General features: G+C 48.1%; 1 protein-coding gene across 1 annotated transcript in view; it reads left to right on the top strand.

Moving 5' to 3' along the window:
• Positions 1 to 8,611: 8,611 nt before the first annotated feature.
• Positions 8,612 to 13,174, top strand: part of EFCAB8 (EF-hand calcium binding domain 8) — a gene marked incomplete at both ends in the record, with an annotated part of 50,252 nt that continues 45,689 nt past the window's right edge. The window contains one exon of the mRNA XM_080813597.1: positions 8,612 to 8,660. Coding sequence (XP_080669723.1) covers positions 8,612 to 8,660 — 49 coding nt within the window. The remainder of the gene's footprint in view (positions 8,661 to 13,174) is intronic.

The following is a 13,174-nucleotide window of genomic DNA, read 5'->3' as shown; positions in this document are numbered from 1 at the left end:
GCTGTTAGGGACCAGAATCTCCTTGGGCTTGGCAGGGGATGCCTGAACTAGTTTCAGGTAGGACTTTGAGCTTTTTTCCAGAATTACTTTTGTGCAGAGGTGCAGAGGTTGATCTAGGAGATTTTACTACTTAATTTTTTCTTTTTTGAGATTTTATTTATTTGAGAGAGAGAAAGAGGGAGAGAGCATGAGTGGAGGGGGAGGGGCAGAGGGAGAGGGAAAAGCAGGCTCAGCAGGGAGCCTGACTCGGGGCTGGATCCCAGGACCCAGAGATCATGACCTGAGACCAAGGCGGATGCTTAACTGACTGAGCCACCCAGGCGCCCTTAGGAGATTTTACTTCTGAACATCTTCCTTCCCACTTCTATTTTTAGTTTTTTGGGTTTTGTTTTGTTTTGCTTTGTGTTTTGTTTTTTTAACCTGAGTTATTGAGGGTCATATTTTCATTCTTTTTAGGTGGGAGTTTTCTGAACTTTCTTTACCTAAAGAGTGGAATGCATCTTAATGTTTCCCCTTTTTTCTCATGTTTCTTCTCAGGGAAGGATAAATATATTTATTATGACAATTTAGCATATTTTAGGCTCATGTTGAAAAATTGACAAGCGCAGAAACTATTGTATGTAGAAATAGTAACATTGGCCTGGAAAATGAAAGAGTGGGAAACAGTCAAATGTGGAGCCATTAGCCTTTTCTTTTTTCAGCATATCCTTCTAGTGTTAATACCTAATTTAATAAAACTAATTTAAGTACTTGTACCTTTTATGACATTTCATTGAACTACTCCACTTTTAATCTACAGTGTGACAAAATTGTGTCTCCATGATTGATGAAATGGGAGCAGACTTTTTTTTTTGTATGTTGTTTTTATGGTATAGATCTGGGGAGAATATCTTGTTCGGTGGTAAATTAACATTTTGGTTAACAGCTAGGTCACAAAATATGATTTAACTTGGGTATCTTTAAACCTGGAATCCACATCCCTGGTTGAAATCCTCCCAACAGATTTACCTTTGACCAAGTCACCCTCTTGTGTTGTGCCATGGGCCAAGGTTGAACAATGCTGCATCTGGTCCAGGCCTCTCTGAGATTAGATTGAAGGACTCCCGTCCACTATGCTCTTGTAGCCTTCCTCTTTTCAAAGAATTGGAGCTCACGCAGAGGACAGTGTAGAGAGCTGCTGTGCCTTCCATGTCGCAACTGTGGGGGTCAATTGGCCTTCTGATTTTGGCGAATCCTGCTTTATCATAAGGCCCCCTGGCCTTTTCCACAGTTTCCATGAGAGGTGGGCACTGTGCTGTATACCTGCCATGGGCCGTGTTGTACTCCTGCTGTCCTGTCTAAGCGTGCTGTAGCTCCTGTCGTTGCTGTAAGTTCAACTTTATCAATAAAGAGAATGTCTCACAACGGATGAAAGATGGCTGTGTGGTACAGTTTGTGGGATGGGTTCTGATATTCCATTTTGTGTTCTGCATGTGGAAATGTCTCATTTTCCCGGTTCTAAACATGGCCAGCTGACTCTCTGGTCTGGCGGAAGCCCTCGGAGTTCCGCAGTGACTTCATAGAGGAGCTCCTTGGGACCCAGGGACAGCGCCAAGATGTCTCAGTTGAGATGGAAGTCAAAAACCGATTTACCTCTGTCAAACAAAGCCAGCAAGGTTACCTGGGAAGAACACATTGGTTCAGGGTGAGTGATGGTTTGGGGTTAAAGTTGTCTCCCAAAGACTGGACACGCGGGCCCTAAGATGCATTTGCCCGCAGCCAGAGGCTGAATAGGAGGGCATCTCGTAGCTGTTTCCAGGACAGCCATAACTACCTTTGGCTTTAAGTCATCTGCTGCTATGAATTCTTACACACTAATTCCACAAACCAATGATTCTCTTCCCATCCTAGCATGCTCCCCTACTGGCCGTTTCTAGGTTTGTGGTGTGCCCCACTCCGCTGCGCCCCCAGAGCCGGGAAATGTGAGGGAGTAGATGGAGGCCAGTGGGGATGGTTTCTCCTGATTTTAAAGTGTTCTCTAATTCTAGATAGACATTTAATTTTTTTTCTAAGATTTTATTTATTCATGAGAGAGCACAAGCAGGGGGAGTGGGAGAGGGAGAAGCAGGCTCCCCACTGAGCAGGGAGCCCAAAGCAGGGCTTGATCCCAGGATTGGGATCATGACCTGAGCTAAAGGCAGATGCTTAACCATCTGCACTGCCCAGGCGCCCCTAGACTTCTCAGTTTTTTTTCCTTCACTAGTAGAGGACTGGTTCTTCTCTCCGCTGCTTATTCTTAGTCTTAACTTTTCTCTTGGGTGTCTCTTGCCCTCAACCAATACTTTTCCACTTGTTTTGGTCCATGAACAAACACAAGTGTGTTTTGGTGAGACACATCACTCATGAAAATTCTAGTAATTTGAAACAAAAATATTCAAATAGTTTTAAGAGTGGTATAAAGAACTCCCATTTGTCCAGGTTGACTAATTGTGAAAATTTTGCTTTATCATTATATTTGTTTGTTGGATATTTGAGAATAAGTTACATTGTACCCTTTTGTCCTTAAATACTTGTGTGTATTTCCTAAGGACAAAGAATTTTTTAAAAAAGATTCTATTTATTTGAGAGAGAGCACAAGAGGAGTGGAGGGGCAGAGGGAGAGGGAGAAGCAGCCTCCCCACGGAGCAGGGAGCCTAGTACGGGCCCTGATCCCAGGACCCTGGGCTGTAATCTGAGCCAAAGGCAGACATTTAATGGACTGAGTGGACTGAGCCACCCAGGCACCCCAAGGACATTCTCTTTCATAACCACAGGAAACAACATTAATTTGATTGTTATGTAAGTGTCCATGTTCAAATTTCACCAGTGGTCCTACTAATGCCCCTTAGGCCCCCTCCCCCAACCCCCACAACTCTAAATACTGGAGTCCCTGCCCAAAGTGCTTTGAATCTGATTGTGGGCCTGTTGCCCAGTGCATCGTTTTTGAGGGCAGCTCCCTAGGTGTGAGGTGGCCGGGGAGCAGTGAAGGTGAGGTGTGGCCTGCATGTGGGCTGAGGGGTCTGTTGACCTGCCCCCATCCACAAGCTCCTTAACCAGGATGGGTGAGGTGTGGTGGGTGGGCAGAGGACTTGGAGGCTGGTTCTGTCCACACTGCCAAATTCTGGTACTTAGCTGAGGAGCTCTAGAATTGTAAATTTGAACCTGGTTTTCCAGGTTGTTAGTGGAAAGTATTTGTCAAGGTAGGAGAATAGAATGTTTTATTTCATAGTATCTTTTTTTTTTTTTTTTTTGACAGACAGATCACAAGTAGTCAGAGAGGCAGGCAGAGAGAGAGAGGAAGAAGCAGGCTCCTTGCCGAGCAGAGAGCCCGATGTGGGGCTCGATCCCAGGACCCTGAGACCACGACCTGAGCTGAAGGCAGAGGTTTTAACCCACTGAGCCACCCAGGCGCCCCTATTTCATAGTATCTTAACTTGATTTCTAAGTACTTAAAACGACTCACTCTGTGGACCTATAATTGTTAAGGCGCCATAATTGTTAAGGGTAGTCCTGTTTATAAATGTGTGTAATTATGTGTGTATGTACACTCATGTTCTTATATGTATAAATCATACCTGTTTGTCATTCTCGTATAAAAATTGGCATCATCTGTGCATTCTTTTTTTTTTTTTTGGTGCATTCTTTTTGGATCTCTTCTTACTTATTAGGACCTCATGGAAATCCCTGCTAATCACCTGCTTTAGGCCACATTCATCCTTTTGCGGGCTGGGGGCATGTTCTGAGTGCAGGTGCATTGATTCACCCCGCCGTTCCTCTTCTACAGCCACTTGCCTTAGTTGTTACCTCTGTGAACCATGCTGTAGCGACCACTCCAAGCCAGTGGTCCTTCATAGAAGAGTGATGTAGATCGCTACCCACCACCGAACCTGTGGCACTGGAAGTCCTAAAGATGGGGCACCTGGGTGGCTCAGTGGGTTAAGCATCTGCCTTCGGCTCAGGTCATGATCCTGGGGTCCTGGGATCGAGCCCCATGTCGGGCTCTTTGCTCTTCTGGGACCCTGCTTCTCCCTCTCCCCTCTGCAAATAAATAAAATATTTAAAAAGAAAAAAAATCCTAAAGATTGCCATGAATGTTATTTATTTATTTATTTATTTATTTGACAGAGAGAGATCACAGTAGACAGAGAGGCAGGCAGAGAGAGAGGGAGAGAGGGAAGCAGGCTCCCCGCTGAGCAGAGAGCCCGATGCGGGACTCGATCCCAGGACCCTGAGATCATGACCTGAGCCGAAGGCAGCGGCTTAACCCACTGAGCCACCCAGGCGCCCCTGCCATGAATGTTTTTTGAACATGGGATGCCTGGGTGGCTCGGTTGAGCGTCTACCTTTGGCTCAGGTCATGATCCCAGTATCCTGGGATCAAGTCCCACATCGGGCTCCTTGCTCCACGGGGAGCCTGCTTCTCCCTCTGTCTCTGCCTGCGACTCTGCCTGACTGTGCTCTCTCTCTCTCTCTCTCTCACTCTAACAAGTAAACAAATAAATTTGAAAAAAAAAATGAACAGCATGATTTAGGCTATAGACATCCTCCATAATATCACCTGGCAGAGATAACCACCATTAAATTTGGAGTGTACTTTTCCTGGCTCTTTCTGTGCTTATGCCAACATATCCATACATAATATTCTTTCTTTTTTTCTTTAACGATTTCATCTATTCACCTGACAGCACAAGCAGGGGGAGTGGCAGGCAGAGAAGCAGGCTCCCTGCTGAACAGAGAGCCCAACACGGGGCTCGACCCCAGATCTGGGGATCATGACCTGAGCCAAAGGCAGACGCTCAACCAACTGAGCCATCCAGGCGCCCCCATACATGATACTCTTAACAGAAGTGAACCTATTAATCCAGTCCCGTAGCTTTTTTCCTCAGTGACCTTTAATGGCTGTGTTCAGTGGTTGTGTCTTTTTTCTTCTCTCTTGGTCCACTCTGAGGCTCCCTTCCTCCTGTCTTTTATGTGTCTCCCTTCCTCTTTCTTTCCCTGAAAGGTACCCAGTCATCAGTTTCAGGCCCATATTTCCAGGTATTTGTTTTGCATTTCTAATTGGACAGCCCAGCATCACAGGCATGAAGCTACTTTCCTTCCTTACTGCCTTTTCCTGGAAACTTTCCTGGCATTTCCCTCAGTTACCCTGGTTCTTGGCTTCCAAATCTCCTTTCCTTTGGCTCTTTTCTCTCCTTTCGTTTTTACATCTGAGCTGCTGCCAAGACAGTTTGGGTTGGGACACTGTTGGCCAGTCTTCAATCTCTCCACTTATGCTGATGAGTTTCCATAATTGCCCTTCATCCTGCTCAGACTTCCTGGCAAAATACTGGAGCTTCTACATTCTGCTTCTGTTTCTTTCTCCTCTCTTCTCTCCTATGATTCCTCCCCTCCCCACACCCGCAGGAGCACTTTGTCAAGCCAGGCTGGCTCATTAGCTCTGTCCCCTGAGCCTATCTGGGGCTTGACTCCTGGCCATTCCCCTGCCCTCCTAAAAAGCTCTTTGGATTCTTTCTGGTGAGAGAGACTGACACTCCCAATAATCCTAATAAAGTGCGGTCTTCCATCTTAATGGAGAAGCCACTGACCTGGTAGAAACACGGCCTTTCTATTCTCAGAGTAGAACTCTGTGGACCGGGCCTCTCCCACACTCACATGATCCCATGTTGCAGTGAGGAGGATTCTATCCTCCTCCCAAAGAAGTCCTGCCTCTAGGCACATTGGAGGGCAGGGGCAGGGGGAGGAAGTAGAAAGTAGGGCCATCCTTCCCCATCTCCGGACCATGTGTTTGACCCTTTGGACATGTGCCCGCCACTGGACATTATTTTCCTGGTGTGTGAATTATATAGTTGTTCTCCTAACTGCATGGCCTCCTAAGCCCCTTCTAATTCTATAGAAAGTGTGGCCTGCTTTAGGAAGCCTCTGGCATTCACTTGTGAAGCCCCAGGACTTCAGTAGAACAACTCATTCCCATCGGGGGAAAGAAGGCTCACAGGGATGGGCTTGGGAAAAGCTTCCTGCTGGAGGAGCTCCTAGGGGAAAAGGGATGCTCATTACATGTGTGCTGGGGTTATCTGTGGGTACAGGGCAGCACTCCACCCCCTGCCCTGACTTCTTTTCCAGTTTCTTGTGACCTAGCTAGGTCAACCTCCCACACAGTCTTAGAAAGTTAGAGTAAAGTGACCATGATTCCCTATTCTAGGTCAAGACCAGTGTCTTCCAAGGACTTAAGAGAGAACCCTGAGTCTCAAAAGGTAAGAAAACCATTAGAGGTTGGTACAGGGGAGGGGCGTTCCTGAGCCACCCCGATGTCGCTCATCAGCTCAGAAGTCCGTCCGTTATCCGTCTCTGCGCCAGGGTGGCAAACCCAGATACTCACAAGGCCAGGTAGGTAAGTTACCTGTGCTTGGCAGCAGGCTGGTTTTCCCTTTGAAAGCACGATATTGGCCCAATGCAATGAATCTGAGGCTACCAATTTGCAGTCTGTAAGGGGACCCTCCTTAATTTTGTCCAGCTATGTTGTGGCAGTGGTGGGATAGGCTGTACAAATTACCCTCAAGCCTAAGTATTTTGTGTCTGTTGTATGCTTGGGGCTGGGGACTAGAGAGATCATTAGTATAAGTTAAATGAAGATTAAATTAAGATAAGCTAAATATGCCCTTGCCTTCAGAGAGCTCACTAGGAGACAGGAGCAATGACAGAATCTATCGTTCGTTGTGTAATTAGTCTGCTGAGCCTGCCAGCATGTCCAGGGGCCGTGTAGGTACTACTACAACCCTGCAAGGTGGATAATTAGCTTGGAAGTAAGGAGCCAGGCAGAATTCTAACCCAGAGCTCTGGGACTCCACAGCCGTGTGTTTCCCATCATGCCTTGCTGTCCACACGTATGGACGTGCCAGTATCATGCATGCATGCAGATATGAACAGAGTCTGGGAGCGTGGAGTTGGAGGGGATGACTGTCACCTGAAAGTCATGGAAAAGCTCCTGGGAGGAGGTGTCATTTGAGCCAGGCTTTGAAGAGTGGGTAGGAGTTCACATCCAGGGGAGATGGTCTACACTGCATAGAGGGAACATGTGGTGAAAGTGGAATGCTTGCTGTGTTTGGAGATGGTGGAGAGCCATTGGTGTGCCCAGGCCATGGTGTGTGCATTGAAACTAGAAAGACAGGTCTGGGCTACAGTGCCATGGGCTTTGAATGCCACCCTTAGGAGTGGGGCGGCGGGGAGTGGTAGTAGTGGTAAGTAGCCTGGAAAATGTCTGAGTTGGGGTAAAGTTATCATTAGATTTGTCTTCCAGAAAGCTGATTGATCCCAATGTGGGGAGGTGGAGGGGAAAGGAAGGCCAAACTCTGGTCCCAGTGTGGGGACATCCTTGTACAAGGCCAGCGTTTAGGGTGGGCCAGGGATGCAGGGGAGCAGGGGTTAGGTGTAAGAGAAGGATCACAGGAAGAATGAGCAGGAGGGATGGTAAGAATACATAGGAGGAAAAGGGAAGAGCCAAAGATTGTGCTGAGATGTCTGATCCAGGGCCCGCATGGCTGTGGGAGTATTAACTAGCTCATCTGTTGGGCTCCAGGAAGGCAGGACTTCACTGTGCTCACTCGTGTGCCCACAGTGCCTGGTGCTCAACAGATATATATAGATCATGAGGGAATGAACAAAAGTTCACAGGAGGATGAACACGTCTGCTCGTTTGGTGGGGTTGGGGTGGGGAGAGTGAGCCATCCAACTTCCACCTTGTCTTCTGGCTTTTTGAACCAAAATCTTGAATGCCCAAGACCCAAGGCAGTGCATTTCAGTTAGCAACGAGCACTTGGTAGTTATCTCATGGTTCATTCCCGGCATCCTTTGCAGGAGGCAGCCTTTGATGACCTGAGCCTTTTGTAACCCGAAGCGTTGTGCTAAGTGTGTGTAGGGGCTACAGAGAGGAGGTGTTCATTGTTGAGGGCCAGATAGGCAGGATAGGCTGTGTGAGGGCGTGGGGAGACAATGGGAGGAGGAAGAGGAAAGCCCCGTGAGGGGTGCGGGAGCTTTGATGTGTGTGACGATCTGATCTGACCCTGACCTAGGTGGGGGTCTGGGAGGTTCAGGACCAAATCAAACTGGCTGGGGAAGATGGAGCTGGATTCCTTGGGGTCTTGAATTCTGAGCACTGAAGATTGAAACTGAACGGAAGCTCCTCATAAACTGGGGTCCAGATCTGTGGGAGGTGAGACCTTGGCTGTGTCCGCCAACCTCGCTGAGCCTCAGTCATGGCATCTGCAAAACAGGAACAGTTGTGAACTCCCCAAAGTCAGGAGAGACAGTCTAGATCTTTCTTGGTCTCTCTAAGTCCAAAAGTGGTTAAGATTTATTCATTTGCCTCGTTGTAACCCTACATACCCTGTCCTCCCCCCAAAGAGTCTTTATTTCAGTAAGATGTGCTTAGAAATGTTGAGCTCAGGAAATCGACCCTCTCACTGCCCGGTTCTTACAGTCTTCTTCATTTTAGATCACCATCCCAGGTGGATTCCACAAGAACGAGGAGCTTCTTAGCTCCCCAGCATCATCCATCACCCTCAGCCAACATGAGTCTCAACTGTTTACCCCGCTACACATGGCCAAGGTGAAGAAGATGTTTGAGGATGACGTTGACTCGGCGGGAGGTAAAGCCTCCTTGCGGCTGCGTTTCCGGTTTCTGCACAGGGTGGGAGCCATCCCTGTGCGTGTGCAGGGTTTAAGATTGGACAAGCAGTTTTTCATCTTTAAACTTTCAAATCTTGTAAGCCTATCGGAGGCTATTTCATATCCAGAAAAACAATACTAATCCTAATCCAAGCCCCCAGATGTAACCTCTGTCAGCATTTCGGTATATCTTCTCCCAAACAATGTCCTGCGTGTGGTGTGACAATATTCTCGTACACTAAGTGGCTTAAACCACACCTTCATTGTCTCACGGTTTCCGTGGGCCTGGCGTTGGGCATGGCTTAGCTGGCTTCTCTGCTCAGGGTCTCGCTAGGCCGGGGCCGAGGTATCTCCTGGGGCTTGCCAGGGAAAGGGTCTACTTCTGAGTCCACTCAAGGTTGTTGGCAGGACTCAGTTCCTTGCCCCTGCAGGACTGAAGGCTTCCGTTTCCTCCTGGCTGTTGGCAGGTGACTGCTTTCAGCTCCTACAGCTGCCCACGGTTCCTGGCCATGTGGGACTCCCCAACACGGTGGATTTCAAGGCTCAGGGTAGCTGGGGAGATCGCCACTCCAGCACGATGTGTGCTACAATCTTGTCAGCATGCAGTCATGTCCACATGACTCCATATTCCTGTCTCCTCTGCCATATTCTCTCGGTTAGAAGCAAGTCATGGGTTCTGCTCCACTCATGAGGAGGGATGGTGGGAGGGCATGCACACGGGAGGTGGGCGTCCTGGGGCCACAGTCAGCTATGTGTGTTTTCGTGAGTCTGTAATTGTACTACATATGTGATTTCAGATCCTCCTTTTCCTCTTGATGTATAACACCTTAAGGACTTTTACATATCGTGTGTAGTCTTCCAAACCATCATTACTCACGAATGCAAGTGTTCTACTGGTGGACTATGCCATTCCCCCATAGCTGGATATTTCGTTGTTTTTTTTTTTTTTTTTAAGATTTTATTTACTTATTTGACAGACAGAGATCACAAGTAGGCAGAGAGGCAGGCAGAGAGAGCAGGAAGCAGGCTCCCTGCTGAGCAGAGAGCCTGATGTGGGGCTTGATCCCGGGACCCTGGGATTATGATCTGAGCCGAAAGCAGAGGCTTTAACCCACTAAGCCACCCAGGTGCCCCTGGATATTTAGGTTTTATTGAGTTTAAAGAACATTGTGAAGGACAGCCTTTCTACATAAAACTTTTTCTTTTTTTTTAAAAAAAGATTTTATTTATTTGACAGAGATCACAAGTAGGCAGAGAGGCAAGCAGAGAGAGGGGGAAGCAGGATCCCTGCTGAGCAGAGAGCCTGATGCGGGGCTCGATCCTAGGACCCTGAGATCATGACCTGAGCCGAAGGCAGAGGCTTAACCCACTGAGCCACCCAGGTGCCCCTTTTTCTGTCTTTAGAGCTTAATTTTTCTCCTGGGGTGGGTGATACACATAAAGGCAAGTAATAGGAATACTTAAAGACCTCTTTGTTTATGTTCCCTAAACTCTGAATACCAGCTCTGGGGGCATAGCTCCTGGCCCCATTAATATGAGTTTTACAGCCATGCTGTGATGTGGGCAGGAAAGGATACAAAATCCCCAGCTCACAGATGGACGAAGTGAGGGCAGGGATGATTGGTGTGTGTCTGACCCAGAGACGAGATGGCTCCTAACTGGAGTGATTTGGTGCCGGTGTTTGGCAGCTGGGAGTCGCCACCATTGTGTCTTGGAGGCTAACCTTGACCAAGGTTTTTATCGTGTTTGTGTTTGTTTTGAGTAAGCAGTGTATTCAGGCAGTTCAAAAGTCAAAAGGTACTTTTTCCATGATAACCTTTTTGGAATACAGAGAAAACGTCTCCTTCGGCCCAGACTGGAGCTGCCCAGTTCCGCTCCTTCAGGCCATGACTGCTTTCAGTCTCCTGTGACCTGAAGCAGCTCAGGAGTGTTATGGTCACATCTGCCTTTTGTATTCGGTGGCAGCCTGTCATCCATGCTGTTTTATGCCTTGCTTTCTTTCCTTCAGCTTTACTGAGCTATAACTGACAAACTCGTAGCGTATTTGAAGTGTACACCATGCTGATTTCATATCCATAGACATCGAGAAAGGATCCCCACAATCGTCTACTCCTGCTTTTATTTTTAATAAAGATTTTATTTATTTATTTGACAGTCAGAGATCACAACTAGGCAGAGAGGCAGGCAGAGAGAGAGGAGGAAGCAGGCTCCCCGCTGAGCAGAGAGCCCGATGCGGGGCTCGATCCCAGGACCTGGGATGGTGACCTGAGCTGAAGGCAGAGGCTTTAACCCACTGAGCCACCCAGGTGCCCCTCAGAAGGTCTTTTAAAGAGGTGGACCATGGGGGCACCTGGGTGGTGGAGTTGGGTAAATGTGCAGCTCCTGATTTTGGCTCAGGTTGTGATCTCAGGGTCATGGAATTGAGCCCTGTGTCAGGCTCCGCGCTCAGCCTGACATCCACTTGAGATTCTCCCTCTTTGTCTGAGTCCCCTGCTTGTGCTCTTTCTTGTTCTCTCTGTCCAAAATCAATCAATCAATCATGAATCTGGTCTCCACAGCATTTCTTGAAAACCCTGACCTGACCATCACTGCCTGTCTCAGAGGGAGAAGGGGAGATGCCAGGGTTCTCCTATCTATTCTGCAAGTTCCCTTTCAGGGCCTTAGTGTTTTTATTTGTTGATTGGAGGTCTGTAAGGAGGGTCCATGGTTCTTCTTTTTTTTTTTTTTAAGATTTAATTTTTAAGTGATCTCCACACCCACCGTGGGGCTCCTACAACCCTGAAATCAAGCATGCTCCATCAGCTGAGCCAGCCAGGGGCCCCAGGGTCTCTCTCTCTCTCTTTTCAAAGAGTTATTTATTTATTTATTTTTGTGAGAGTAAGAGAGTGCAGGGGGCAGGGGCAGATGGAGAGGGAGATTGAGTCCTAAGCAGACTCTGTGCCAAGTGTGGAGTTGGACATGGGGCTTGATCTCCCGACACTGAGATCACTACCTGAGTTGAAACCAAGAATTGGAAGCTCAACCAGCTATGCCATCCAGGTGCCCCCAGTTTGTGGTTCTTTTTGTTGTTGTTATTATTATTTTTTTTAAAAGATTGGTTGATTTATCAGAGAGAGAGAGAGAGCACTGTCAGGGGGAGCAGCAGGCGGAGGGAGAAGTGGGCTCCCCACCAAGCAAGGAGCTTGATATGGGACTCAATCCTAGGATGCTGGGATCATGACCTGAGCCAAAGGCAGACGCTTAACTGACTGAGCCACCAAGGCGCCTGGGTCTGTGGTTCTTAGTGGGGAGTGCCCATGTATCTCCTAGGAGGTCTTAAAAGTATCCACGTGCCCTTGGCCCCTGCCTCCGGGGCCTGCCTGGGAGCACTTGGCAGGCTGCTGGGGTGATCAACGGAGAAGCAATGATCTGGGGGCCCTGCAGCCCCAAGCCTGCAAGCCAGTGTAGCACTGACCTTCTGCACAGGAGCTCCCGAGGGGACATGGGGGCACACACGCCGAGTGTGCCCCAGTTTCGCCAGCTGATATTTCATCAAGCACTGCCGGGCAGGATAAGAATCAGTGTAGGTATGGAGTTCCTGGGTTACCAAGCCCTCTTTCAGATTTGATTCAGCTGTCACGGAGCCCTGTGGCTTTGTCACCTTACATAGGAGGGGCCAGGCACTAACTAACAATAGGCCCAAATGTAGTGGCCCGAGTGCCCTGACATGGACAACTGTGGGCACTCCACACTGAGTGTAGCACTTCCGATCCAAAGTAAATGAAAAGAAGGCCCCTTCTGGGAGAGCCAAGGGCATAACCATGCAGTGCTCATGCTTGGTGACTGTGCCCTAGGAAGGCAAGCACTGTGGGGCACACATATACCCCTCCACACCCTCTCCCCACCAATGGCAGAGGGAAGGCTAGGAAACATTTTCTTCTTCTTCTTCTTCCTTTTTTTTTTTTTTTTAAGATTTTATTTATTTATTTGAGAGAGACTGAGAATAAGAGAGATCAAAGAGAGAGAGGAGTAGAGGGAGAAGCAGACTCCCCACTGACCAGGGAGCCCGATGCAGGGCTCAATCCCAGGACCCTGGGATCATGACCTGAGCCAAAGATAGACACATAGCCGACTGAGCCACCCCGGCGTCCTGGAAAACATTTTCTTCTTATATATTTTAAATATTGCGTTAATTTAAAAAATGTTTGTAAGTATCTAAAAAAAATAGAGGTAAGTACTCCATAATCCTACATCTTAGCTTTACAAAGAAAGGGAAAGGTGAAGTGGGAGTTTCCCAGGAGAAGGTGGGGAGGGCAGAGAATGGCAGAGGAGAGGTGCAGAGGTGTTGCTGTGTGGCAGGACTGTGAGGGAGGCAACCACAGAGGATGTGGGTGCACCTGAGCCCCAGCAGCAAGTCTGACAGAGAGGTGACTATCTAGAGCTGCTGGAGAAAGTGTCTTGGCCAGAAGGGGATTGGCTTCTCACGTGACCACTACACCAAGTGTAGTAGACATTA

This window comes from Martes martes, assembly GCF_963455335.1.
Source record: "Martes martes genome assembly, chromosome: 9".
NCBI classification, from domain to species: Eukaryota; Metazoa; Chordata; class Mammalia; order Carnivora; family Mustelidae; genus Martes; species Martes martes.
This window is presented reverse-complemented; position numbering and strand designations above follow the sequence as displayed.